The sequence below is a fragment of the Malaclemys terrapin genome, chromosome 2 (assembly GCF_027887155.1).
Source record: "Malaclemys terrapin pileata isolate rMalTer1 chromosome 2, rMalTer1.hap1, whole genome shotgun sequence".
NCBI classification, from domain to species: Eukaryota; Metazoa; Chordata; order Testudines; family Emydidae; genus Malaclemys; species Malaclemys terrapin.
The window spans coordinates 287,033,095-287,045,861 of record NC_071506.1 but is presented as its reverse complement, the minus strand read 5'-3'; the positions used below and the strand labels follow the sequence as shown (position 1 = coordinate 287,045,861).

The 12,767-nt window shown below is 59.1% G+C and overlaps 1 protein-coding gene across 7 annotated transcripts in view; it reads right to left on the bottom strand.

Annotated features, from left to right (window-relative positions):
* SLC4A2 (solute carrier family 4 member 2) overlaps positions 1-12,767 on the bottom strand; it is an 82,680-nt gene that overhangs the window by 11,243 nt on the left and 58,670 nt on the right. For 6 of the 7 annotated variants that reach the window (XM_054016971.1, XM_054016974.1, XM_054016973.1 and 3 more), the window contains 11 exons: positions 12,546-12,667; positions 12,138-12,364; positions 11,420-11,556; positions 9,791-9,971; positions 9,501-9,636; positions 8,816-8,996; positions 7,283-7,397; positions 6,949-7,133; positions 5,384-5,609; positions 4,594-4,821; positions 4,127-4,275 (listed from right to left, as the gene is read on the bottom strand). In XM_054016971.1, coding sequence (XP_053872946.1) covers positions 4,127-4,275; positions 4,594-4,821; positions 5,384-5,609; positions 6,949-7,133; positions 7,283-7,397; positions 8,816-8,996; positions 9,501-9,636; positions 9,791-9,971; positions 11,420-11,556; positions 12,138-12,364; positions 12,546-12,667 — 1,887 coding nt within the window. The remainder of the gene's footprint in view (positions 1-4,126; positions 4,276-4,593; positions 4,822-5,383; positions 5,610-6,948; positions 7,134-7,282; positions 7,398-8,815; positions 8,997-9,500; positions 9,637-9,790; positions 9,972-11,419; positions 11,557-12,137; positions 12,365-12,545; positions 12,668-12,767) is intronic. The other variant, XM_054016976.1, reaches the window with a different exon arrangement.

Genomic DNA, 12,767 nt, shown 5'->3' with positions numbered 1-12,767 from the left:
GGGGTATTGACTTGCCTATGGAGGAAGCTACCCCAGTCTCCAAGCAGTTGTCTGTGAACAGCCCGGTGTGCTGGGACAAGGGAAATGAAATCCCAAACTGTATGTCTAGTAAAGAAAAATGCGTCTCCAACTCTTTTTTGTCTGTGGAGCAGACAGAAGGTGCCTTTCGGCCTGTGATGGTTGAGAGTAATTTAGCTGTCTCAGAGTTGGTTCTGGATTCAACTAAAGCCCAGGAAGGGAATGGTCTTAAGTTTGCATCTGCTGGGGAGAATGGCACCGTAACTAGGTTGCATCCAGTTAGTGTCTTAGCAAAATCCCAGAGACCAGACAATTCTGGTGCTTGTATTTTGCCTGTTGCTCATGTGTGGTTGGAGAAGGGTGTAACAACTCTGTCTGATCAGGGTGATACCCTAGCCAGGGCACAAGGAGAGCAGAAAGGTAATTTGGTTGTGGTACCTACGGACAGTTTAACAACTTGTAGCAAAAAGGAAAAAATTCCTAAGCTGGTGTGTGGCAAAGAGAAGGGAAATATTTCTAACCTTTTATCTAGGAAGTCTATGGGTTTGCCTGAAAGGGGATTGTGTAGAGATCTGCCTGATGGGCCAAAGATGATCCTGAATGCAAGTAAGACCCAGACAGAGTCTGTTGTTGCTCAGGAAAGTGTTCCTTTAGAGCAAGCCCTAGGTGAAGAGGGTAAGGGCAGAATTTCTGTGAGGGGTGAATTGCTGCTTAGAAAAGCTCCTGGAGAAAGGAATCCTCATGGTAATCGGTGCAAGCAGTTCCCTGCAACTGAAGGGTGTGAGAGTGATTTAATCAAGGAAGTTTCAGTTCCTAGCAGCCAAAAATTGTCTGTTGTGAATGGATCCACTGACTTTCCTTGTAAAAGATCCAGTGTGGGTAGCTTTGAGAAGGTCTCAGAGGAAGTAAAAGTTGTTAAGGAATTGAGGCAGCCCTATAACCAAGTGGCTGTGTGGGGCCAACTTGTTGGGGAGACAATGGTGTTGGAACAGGAATGTCTCCTTTCTGATTCTTTAAATGAGCAGTTTGTGCTTCAGGGTTTGAGGACAGATTTGGTTACTGATGTGTCAGAGCAGAGCAGTTTTATGGCTAAATGCTTGAGGATGCGGGGGAGAGCAAGCAAACTCTCACCCGCAGACTCTTTGGATTTGTGTGGTATCTCTTTAAGACAGAGTCCAGCCTTGGAAATTATAGCAGTTAAGGATATGAAAACTGGTGGACTGGCTCTGGTCTGGGGTAGTGCAAATTACTTGCCTGGCTGGGAAAGGGAGGACTTGCTAATAGCTGTTAGCACAGAGGGCCCACCCCATCAGCCAGTGAATTCTGTTAAGCAAGAGAAATCAGGGTTTGATCCTGCAGGACAAGGAGGAAAGAGAAAACTGAATTTTGCAAAGGAAAGCCACAGGTTAACCCTAAAATGCCCAAACTCCAATGGTATTGAGCCAAAGGTGTGGCATGACAAACATGATTGTAGATGGACACTTGCAATGAACTTGTTGTTATTGCTAAATTTTGTAATGAATGTGTTGCTATTGCCACAGACTGTAAAAATGTACAATGTGCCTAATCTTTTGGAGAATCCCTTGAACATGTTAAAAGGAATACATGAAAACACACGTTATGTTAAAAGGCCTTGTTACACTGGTGTTTCACAGTTCATGCCTATAAACAATATGGGAACTTTTCGCAGGGGAAAAGACATTCCAGACCTAATGTGCTGTATGAAAAGGAAGACTGAGGCACACTACCATATTGCTTTCATGGCTAAATGCCAAGATTCCTGTACTATGAAGAACATTAATATCTGCATTTATTCAATGTTAATGGGGTTCCAAACATTTGCCCGAGCTTGTATGGATAAAGTAGCTGTTTTCTTTAGCTCTTGGCAAGATCACATGACACATACAGGAACCATGCTGCCAGAGCAGATCCAATCCACTATTGTTCTAACTAAGTTTTACTTTGAGTTTGTAAAGAGGTTCAATCATGTGGCTGAACATGATTTTGATAAACCATTTCTGTTATACACTGGTACGGCTTCTAACCCAATACTAGCTGTAGTGAGACAGAACCCAGGATGGGGAGCTCTTGGGATGCAGTCAGGGATGTTTGTGTCATCCCTTCCTGCATCAATTTTGCGTTGGGGGTGTGACGTTATTGACATAAACTGGGACCGTATAGATCATTGTTGCAACCAAGGTCCTGTAGTGGCACCCAAATCTTGTGTAAAGGGGGTCAAATGGGGTGTCTAAGACAAGGTTATGGTTTACTGGTTATGATTATACTGTCTATATGTGTGTATCAGTTTTGTAGTTGAAGTTATGAATATTGGCTCTATACTGTCTGTATGGCAAACTTATGCTATGCTTCTGGGTGACATCCCAGACAAGCTGAGATGAGCTCTGCCTAGCCTGCTTGATGACCCATTAAGGACCATCAGCTATACAATGGACCCATTGAGAGAAGGCAGATACGCCTTGTAACTCAGCAAAGTATGCAGGGACTGGCCCATGTGACTCCAGACTCCATTTTGCTGTAATTTTCCACAGTAAGAACAAAGAGGTGTTCTTACACCAGGAAAAGACTATATAAGGCTGATGCCTCATCTCCATCTGGTCTTCAATCCTGCTTCTTACCTCTGGAGAAACTTTGCTACAAACTGAAGCTCTGAACAAAGGACTGAGGACCCATCCCAGCGGGGGATGTATTCCAGAGACCTGATTTGAACCTGCAGTTTATTCCATCGCTGCTGCAAGCCTGAACCAAGAACTTTGCCATTACTGTATGTAATTGATTCCATTTAACCAATTCTAACTCTCATCTCTATCTTTTTCCTTTTATGAATAAACCTTTAGATTTTAGATTCTAAAGGATTGGCAGCAGCGTGATTTGTGGGTAAGATCTGACTTGTATATTGACCTGAGTCTGGGGCTTGGTCCTTTGGGATCAGGAGAACCTTTTTCTTTTACTGGGGTATTGGTTTTCATAACCATTTGTCCCCATAACGTGTGGCACTGGTGGTAATACTGGGAAACTGGAGTGTCTAAGGAGATTGCTTGTGAGACTTGCGGTTAGCCAGTGGGATGAGACCGAAGTCCTCCTGGTCTGGCTGGTTTGGTTTGCCTTAGAGGTGGAAAAACCCCAGCCTTGGGCTGGAACTGCCCTGTTTTAGCAATTTGTCCTGAGTTGGCACTCTCAGTTGGGTTCCGCCAGAACCGCATTGTCACACCAGGTTAGGGGGCTGTAGGGGCTCCAGGGCTTTGGGGGTAACAGGGGGCTCTGAGGGGCTATCTGGGGGTTATGGGGAGCTCCAGGTCAGGGGGCTCCGGGGGCTATCAAGGGGCTATTGGGGGTTCTGGGGGCAATGGGGGGCTCTAGGGGCTATCAGGGGGCACTGAGGGTTTCTCAGGGGTTCTGGGGGGTAACGAGGGGCTCCAGGGGCTATCAGGGGGCTTTGAGGGGCTCTTGGGGGCTTTGGGGGTAACAGGGGGCTCTGGAGGCCATCAGGGAGTATCAGGGGGCTCTGGGGGGGCTATCAGGGGGCTCTGCGGGGCTATTTGCAGGCTATTGGGGGTAACAGGGGATCTGAGGGACTATTTGGGGGTTCGGGGGGGCTCTAAGGGGCTATGGGGGGCTCCAAGGGGCTATGGGGGTTCTGGGTGGTAATGGGGGGCTCCGGGAGCTATCAGGGGGCTCTGAGGGGTTCTCGGGGGTAATGCAGGGCTCTGGGGGCTATCAAGGGGCGCTAAGGGGCTATCGGGTTCTGGGGGGTAATGGGAGGCTCGGGGCTCCAAGGGGCTATCGGGGGGGTCTGAGAGAGTATCTGGGGGTTTGGGGGTTCCAAGGGGCTATCGGGGGTTCTGGGGGGCTCTGGGGGCTATCAGGGGGCGCCAAGGGTCTATCTGGGGGCTATCGGGGGTAACAGGGGTCTGAGGGACTATCTGGGGGTTCAGGGGGCTCCAAGGGGCTATCGGGGGTTCTGGGGGGTAATGGGGGATCTGAGGGACTATTTGGAGGTTTGGGGGGGCTATCAGGGGGCTCTGAGGGCCTATGGGGGTTCTGGGGGGTAATGGGGGCTCTGGGGCCCTCCCAGGAGTCTTGAACTCACTGTGAAAAAAGCTTCTTCGAAGACGAGCAGGGGCCCGGAGAAGCCGATGATGAGCAGTGGCTGGGCGCCCAGCAGGCAGAAGACGATGCCCTGCACGGCCGTGGAGATGATCAGCTCCGACACCCCGATCAGGTCCTGGGTCTTCTCCCCTGCGGGGGGCGAGGGTTCAGCACTGGAGACCGACCCCTCCCCCGCCCCTCCCCACTGACCCCCCAGCAATGGGCCCTCACTCCCCTCCCCATCCACCCACCCTGCTGGTGGCATCAGGCCCCGGACTCCTTCCCAGCTACATGGGATCCCCAAGTCCCTCCCCGGCCAGCCCCTGCCCCCAGGGGTTCCCAGCATAGACAGGCAGGGGCACGACACCCCCACCCCCCCGGTGGCCCTTACCCAGCCCCCCCCCTCCCCCAGTAGCCCACCCGGTGGCCCTTACCCAGCAGTTTCCCACCCCACCCCGCGGCCCTTACCCAGCAGCCCCCCAAAGGTGATGGCCGGCGAGAGCGCGGCGAAGTAGATGAAGATGATGGCGGCGACGCACTGGGGGTTCAGGCTGTCCCTGAAGTCGCTCAGGTATTTGGGGTAGCGCCGGCGCACGTCACGGACGAGCCCCCCGAAGGGCCGGCCTGTGCGCCGCAGGGGGTCATCCTCGTCCTCATCCTCGTCCTCCCCCTTCACCACCTTCAGCTTCAGCAGCGCTGCTCCCACAGAGAGCCAGTCAGGCGCCCGCCCGGCCCCAGCCCCACCCCGCACCCCAACCCGCGCTCCGCTCTGCGCCATGGAGCCCAGCAGGGGGAGCATTGCCCGGACCCAGCCCCACCCCACGCTCTGCTCAGCGCCATGGAGCCCAGCAGGGGGAGCGTCGCCTGGTCCCAGCCCCACCCCGCGCCCCACCCCACGCTCCACACCATGGGGCCCGGCCCCACCCCGCGCCCCACCCCACGGAGCCCGGCAGGGGGAGCGTCGCCCGGTCCCAGCCCCACCCCCAGCCCCACCCCACACCCCACTCCGCTCCACACCATGGGGCCCGGCAGGGGGAGCGTCGCCCAGTCCCAGCCCCACCCCCAGCACCGCCCCACGCCATGGGGCCCAGCAGGGCAGGGGGTGCTGCCAGCCCGGTCCCACCCCCAGCCCTGCCCCGTGCCAGGGCCCAGCAGGGCAAGGCAGGGGGTGCTGCCGGCCCGATTCCAGCCCCAGCCCCGCTCCAGGGCCCAGCAGGGCAGGGCAGGGGTGCTGCTGGCCCCGCCCTGGACCCGTTACCTTTCTCAGCGGATGACTTGGGCTCCAGCACGGAGCCCAGCAGCAGCCGGCGCTCCTGCTCCTCGCGTTTCTGGAGCATCTGGCGCTGGAAGTGGGCCACGGTGCGCAGCAGCTCCTCGCCCTGCACCTCGGAGGGCGGCAGCACCACGCTGCAGTCCAGGAACTCATTGATGGCGCCGAGCAGGTCGTGCCGGTCGTCGGCCAGATATGCTGCCTCGTGGAATTGCTGCGGGGGGAACCTGTCGAGTCAGAGGCGCCGTGCGCCGGATGCGGGCCAGGAGAACACGGATCCTCGGGGCGCTGGGCCCTGGGGCAGGACGCCCACATGTCCAGCCCACAAGGAAGGAAAATGGAAGACGGCTCGGCCCAGAAGAACCCGCAAGGGGCGGGCACAGAGCCTTGGGACCCAGAGCCCCATCCTGCAATTGGGGTGCAGGCCAAGTCCAGGGGACGGGGCAGAGCCTGCAGCAGGCTGGGGGTAGTCAGAGGGTGAGGAGAGGGACTGGGCGATGGGGCCCCATGGCAGGGGGCAGAGGGACTATGGGCAGGGCCTGATGGCAGTGGGGTGGGGGTGCTGGGGTCCCGCAGCAGGATGGGGGGTGCACTGATCTTGTTAGCCACGAGGGTGGAGATGGAGCCAGGGTGGAGGTGGAGCCGGGGGGGGGGGGATTACCTTGTCAGACATGAGGGTGGAGAGGGAGCCGGGGGTGGAGGAGGGGGGGAATTACTTTGTTGGACATGAGAGTGGAGATGGAGCTGGGGTGGAGATGGAGCCGGGGGGGGAGGGGATTACCTTGTTGGACATGAGGGTGGAGATGGAGCCGGGTGGAGATGGAGCCGGGGGGCGGGGAACCGGCAGGCCAGGGGGACAGGGGAGTTACCTTGTCAGACATGAGGGTGGAGATGGAGCCGGGGGGGGGTTACCTTGTCAGGCATGAGGGTGGAGATGGAGCCGAGGGGGAGAGGGAGCCGGGGGCGGGGGGGAACCGGGGAGACGGGGGGGTTACCTTGTCGGACATGAGGGTGGAGATGGAGCCGGTGGGGGAACCGGCAGGCCGGGGGGACCGGGGGGTTACCTTGTCGGACATGAGGGTGGAGATGGAGCCAGTTGGAGATGGTGCCGGGGGGGGGGGGGGGGGAACCGGCAGGCCGGGGGGGGAGGGGGGGGTTACCTTGTCGGACATGAGAGTGGAGATGGAGCCAGGTGGAGATGGAGCTGGGGGGGGAACCGGGAGGCTGGAGGGGTTACCTTGTCAGACATGAGGGTGGAGATGGAGCCGGGGGGGGGGAACCGGCAGGCCGGGGGGATGGAGGGGTTACCTTGTCGGACATGAGGGTGGAGATGGAGCCGGGGTGGAGATGGTGCCGGGGGGGGAACCGGCAGGCTGGGGGGACGGGGGGGTTACCTTGTCGGACATGAGGGTGGAGATGGAGCCGGGGTGGAGATGGTGCCGGGGGGGGAACCGGCAGGCCGGGGGGACGGGAGGGGTTACCTTGTCGGACATGAGGGTGGAGATGGAGCCGGGGAGGGGAACCGGCAGGCCAGGGGGGACGGGAGGGGTTACCTTGTCGGACATGAGGGTGGAGATGGAGCGCCCGATCTCGTGGTAGTCCATGTTGGCACTGCTGGGGCCCAGCAGCACGAAGAGGAAGCGGACGGGGATGGGCACCTCCAGCACCGAGTCCAGCTCCACGGCCGCCTGCAGCCGCACGAAGGCCATGGTGGGCTGGTCCAGGAACTCCACGCAGCCTGCGGGGCACAGGCCCGTCAGCCGACACCCGCCTGCAGAAGGGCCTGGCTGCCACGTCCAGCCTCTGCCCCCATCGGCCGGCGGGCTCGGCACAGCCCCAGCCCTGGGCCCCTCTGCCCAGCCATCTCTCCCCTCCCCCCGTCCTTACCCACAAGCACCACCGTGGCCTCTGCGTTGTCCGGGATCTTCTCCAGCAGCTTCAGCTCGTGCTTCGACTTCGACCTCGTGATGCCAGCTGGGGGTGCCGAGCTCAGGCTCTCTCGCTGTGGGGCAGGGACAGGACACACAGGTGAACACCCCGCCGTGGGGCAGGAGTCAAGCCACCGAGCCAAGGGCCAGGGGTCCTGGGCAGAGCCCAGAGTGAGGACGGGGTGTCAGAGGTAAGGTAAACAGGGCAAGAGCTCCCGGTAGAGGGGGACTCAGGAAGGGGGACAAAGGGCCCGGGGGTGGGTTGGGTGGTTAAGAACATAAGAGCGGCCAGGCGGGGTCAGACCAAGGTCCATCTAGCCCAGTATCCTGTCTGCCGACAGTGGCCAATGCCAGGTGCCCCAGAGGGAATGAACAGAACAGGTAATCGTCGAGTGATCCATCCCCTGTCGCCCCTTCCCAGCTTCTGGCAAACAGGGGCTAGGGACACCATCCCTGGCCATCCTGGCTAACAGCCATTGATAGACCTATCCTCCATGAATGTAAAGAGTTCTTTTTTGAACTACAGGTTGACTCTGGTTGTGTGAAAAAAATACTTCCTTTTGTTTGTGTTAAACCTGCTGCCTATTAATAGTGACCCCTACCGTAGTTCTTGTTATGTGACAGGATAAATAACACTTCCTTATTCACTTTCTCCACACCAGCCATGATTGTACAGACCTCTATCATATCCCCCCTTAGTCATCTCTGTTCCAAGCTGAAAAGTCCCAGTCTGATTAATCACTCCTCATACGGAAGCCGTTCCATACCCCTAATAATTTTTGCTGCCCTTTTCTGAACCTTTTACAATTCCAATATATCTTTTTTGAGATGGGGCAACCACATCTGCACACAGTATTCAAGGTGTGGGCGTACCATGGATTTATATAGAGGCAATATGATATTTACTAACTTTTTATCTATCCCTTTCCTAATGATTCCCAACATTCTGTTCACTTTTTTGACTGCCGCTGCACATTGAGTGGATGTTTTCAGAGAACTATCCACAGTGACACCAAGATCTTTTTCTTGAGTGGTAACAGCTAATTCAGACTCCTTCATTTTATATGTATAGTTGACATTAGGTTTTCCAATGTGCATTACTTTGCATTTATCAACACTGAATTTCATCTGCCATTTTGTTGCCCTGTCGCCCAGTTTTGTGAGATCCTTTTGTAGATCTTCGCAGTCTGCCTGGGACTTAACTATCTTGAGTAGTTTTGAGTTTGTATTATCTGCACATTTAGGATGCTGACCAGCCCTGCTCCCAGGACAGGTCCCTGGGGACTCCACTATATACCTCTCTCTGCTGTACAAACTGATCAGGAAAGGAGACAAGGGGCCCCGGGGGAGTGGTTGGGTGGATCAGGAAGGGGGACAAGGGGTCTCGGTGGCGCTCAACAAGGGGGGGCAAGAGGCTCAGGAGGGGGGATAAGGGGCCCTGTGGGGGCAGGAAGGGGGCATACGGGCACGCAGCACCTAGGCCCACACTCACCTCCCGCTCCACCTCGACCCTGGCCTCATGTTCGGCAGTGTGGGTGCCGATGAGGGGCTCGGTGACAGTGGGCTCGCCACCCTCGCCCACGTGGTTGGCGCTGTGGTGATGCACCAGCAGGGAGCCCAGGCTGCCGGCTGAGATGTTGCGGGGGAAGAAATCCTTCTCGTCGCTCGGGTGGCTGCAGGACGAAGCCAGGGGAAGGGTCTGCCGCCTGCACGCACCAGGGAGCCTGGGCCCCGGCAAGCCGTTCTCCGGCCGGCCAGCGTGCTGCACGCTGGGACTCGGGGTCTCCCACTCTCCCCCACCCCCCCTTCTCCCTGAGCCCCCCTCGAACCAGCCAAGCCGCTGGGGCAGGGCCCTGCTGGGCCCCAGGTGCCTGCAGCCTGCTCTCAGACTGGGTGTGGGTGGGGTTGCTCAGGGAGGCCGCGGCTATCAAAGGGCCTGTGCCCACCACCCACGCACAGCCTGGGGCTTTGCCCAAGTGATGCCTGGGAGGGTAACGGGCACTCGCCAGCGTGACAGCCGGGCCACCCTGGCACCTGGCTCGAGGCCCCAGGGGGTTGGGTGTGTGCACACGGCTCCCTCCTCCAGAGACCACGCCGGGCCCCAGCAGGGAGCAAGCAGCCGCAGAGCCAGCCTGGGCAGTTCCCTCTCCAGGCCCCGGGGCGCGCGGGCAGCTCACCTGTGCTTTAGCAGCAGTGCCCGCAGCACGTTGGCACGGTCCTCGGCCCGGATCTGGTCCGAGATGATCATCTGCTCCACCACCTGGTGCGCCACCCCCGGCAGCGTCTTCTGGTCCAGGTCCAGCAGCACGGCCCCTGGGGGCAGAGCCAAGGGCTGAGCAGAGAGGCCGAAGGGCTGCCCCGCTCCAGCCATCCCCCTGAGCCACAGCTGGGTCTGGCCAGGACCTCCCACCCCGGGCTGCGCCCCGTTGCAGCCTCCTGCCCCATGGGGCTGCTCCCGCCCACCTACCATGGGAGAGGGTCTTGCGCAGCTCCAGCAGGCTGCGGAAGCTCAGGGAGGCCACATGGGGCTTCCCCCAGCGATCAGTCTCCTCCTCCACGTCCTCCTCAAACTTGATCCAGCGCGCCGTCTCCTTCCACTGCAGCTCCTGGTTCTTGTCCACCACCAGCTCGTTCAGCTCCACGAAGACCTGCCGGGGCAGGGGACGGGGGTTCAGGGGGTGGGGCTGGGGTCCCCTTGGAGGGCTGCCAGCCCCTGCACCCCTGGTGCCCATCCCCCATCCCCTGCCCCCCCATGGATCCCATTCCCTAGACCCTGCCCCCCCGGAGCCCCCTTCCCCTATCCCCCGTGGCATTCCATTCCCCAGCACCTGCCCCCCCATGGACCCCAGCCCCTGGCCCCTGTAACCCCAATCGCCTGTCCCTCATGGAACCCCCCCCCCCAATGACCCTCCATCCCCTGCCCCCTGTAGAATCATAGAATATCAGGGTTGGAAGGGACCTCAGGAGGTATCTAGTCCAACCCCCTGCTCAAAGCAGGACCAATCCCCACCTAAATCATCCCACCCAGGGCTTTGTCAAGCCGGGCCTTAAAAACCTCTAAGGAAGGAGACTCCACCACCTCCCTAGGGAACCCATTCCAGTGCTTCACCACCCTTCTAATGAAATAGTGTTTCCTAATATCCAACCTGGACCTCCCCCACTGCAACTTGAGACCATTGCTCCTTGTTCTGTCATCTGCCATCACTGAGAACAGTCTAGATCCATCCTCTTTGGAACCCCCTTTCAGGTAGTTGAAAGCAGCTATCAAATCCCCCCTCACTCTTCTCTTCTGGAGACTAAACAATCCCAGTTCCCTCAGCCTCTCCTCATAAGTCATGTGCTCCAGCCCCCTAATCATTTTTGTTGCCCTCCGCTGGACTCTTTCCAATTTTTCCACATCCTCCTTGTAGTGTGGGGCCCAAAACTGGACACAGTACTCCAGATGAGGCCTCACCAATGTCGAATAAAGGGGAACGATCACGTCCCTCGATCTGCTGGCAATGCCCCTACTTATACAGCCCAAAATGCCGTTAGCCTTCTTGGCAACAAGAGCACACTGTTGACTCATATCCAGCTTCTCGTCCACTGTGACACCTAGGTCCTTTTCTGCAGAACTGCTTCCTAGCCATTCGGTCCCTAGTCTGTAGCAGTGCATGGGATTCTTCCTTCCTAAGTGCAGAACTCTGCACTTGTCCTTGTTGAACCTTATCAGGTTTCTTTTGGCCCAATCCTCTAATTTGTCTAGGTCCCTCTGGACCCTATCCGTACCCCCAGCTTAGTGTCATCTGCAAGCTTGCTGAGAGCGCAGTCCACGCCATCCTCCAGATCATTAATAAAGATATTGAACAAAACCGGCCCCAGGACCGACCCTTGGGGCACTCCGCTTGATACCGGCTGCCAACTAGACATTGAGCCGTTGATCACTACCTGTCCCCATCCCCTGCCCCCCACCCGCTGTAGTCCCCATCCCCTGTCCCCCATACTCCATAGCCCTCCATCTTCTGTCCCCCATACCTCATATAGCCCTCCATCCCATCCCCTGCCCCCCAACCCCTGTAGCCACAATCCCCTGCCCCCGCGGCCCCACCCCAGTCACCTCGTGTGGCTGCCGGTTGTGTTTCCTGAGCCGGGCGCTCGGCTCTGTGTAGTCTTTGCTGACGTGCACGACTTGGCCCTTGGCGCTCTTGCGGACCAGGTGCCGTCGGACCCCGGGCACGTCCTCGAACCTGTGGCCTATAGGGAGACGGGCAGTGGCCCTGAGCCTGGCGCGGGGGAAGCTGGAGCCGTTTCTCAGCCGCAGCTTCTCCTCCTGCTGGCGCAGGCGAGGGAGCCCGGATCACACACCGGCCCCCGCTGTCCGGCTGGCCCCAGGCCCAGGCCCACCTCCTGCAGGGGAAACGCGGCGGAGTTGCCCAGCGGCTGCCCCAGGCCGCGGTGCTGAGGGACCCTGTCTGCCGCTGTGCGGCGTAAGAACGATGGGGGGCGGCAGTATGGGGGGGCAGCGAGTTTCCCTGGCCCAGCACAGGGGATCCACCAGGGAGGCTCACTCAGAGTGGGGGTGCGTCAGGATGTTGGGCCCCCCATGGAGCCTGCTGCCCCCTCCACTCTGGGCCCCCAGGGTACCGGTGACACGCAGCCTGTGGGTGGTCCCCCCAGCCTGGCTTGGTAAGGAGCTGCATTGATTGAATTCCCTTCACACCCACGTGCCCATCCCACACCAGCTCCCCTCTGTGCCAGGGGCTGCACACGCCCAGCTCCGGGCCGTGCCCCCTGCCCTCGCTCCTTCCCCCCTGCCCAGGGCCTGGGGCACTCACTCTTCATGTAGTCCAGGTCAGCCGAGGCCAGTGTCTGGGCTTCCGATTCGTCCGTGGGCACCTTCTGGTACTGGGCCTGCTCCACCCCTGTCATGCTGCCGATGCGTCGCCTCTCATTCAGGTTGTAGCTCCGGTGCCCCGGCTGAGACTTCGGAACAGGGCGGCCTGGGCAGCTGGGCTCGTCTGCACTGGGCCCATCGGTCCCACGCTCTTCCTCGGCCCTGGGGCTGGAACAGACACCTGCCTCAGAGCTGGGGTCCCGAGCTGGGCCCTGCCACCAGCCCCGTGGGGCAGAGCCCAGCCCCACCACGAGCTGCCAAGGAGCCCTTGAGTCCCAGCGCCCAGGCACTCCGTGCCAAGACCCCTGCCGCTCCGCTCCGTGCAGCCGGTCCCCACACGCTCACTCACCCGGCCCCCTTGGGGTCCGTAGCTGCAGCCCCCCCCAGCTCCATGGGGGAGCTTGGCAGAGACGTTGGGGTCGTGGGCTCCGCTGGGCAGCGCTCGGCAGCCTCGTCCTCCTGCAAGAAGAACTGAGAAGGGACACGGCTTGGGGCACCGGCAGCAGCAGGGCCTGGGGGCCCTGCACTCGTGCTCCCAGCCCTGGCAGCTACAGCCACTCCTCTGGGCCCC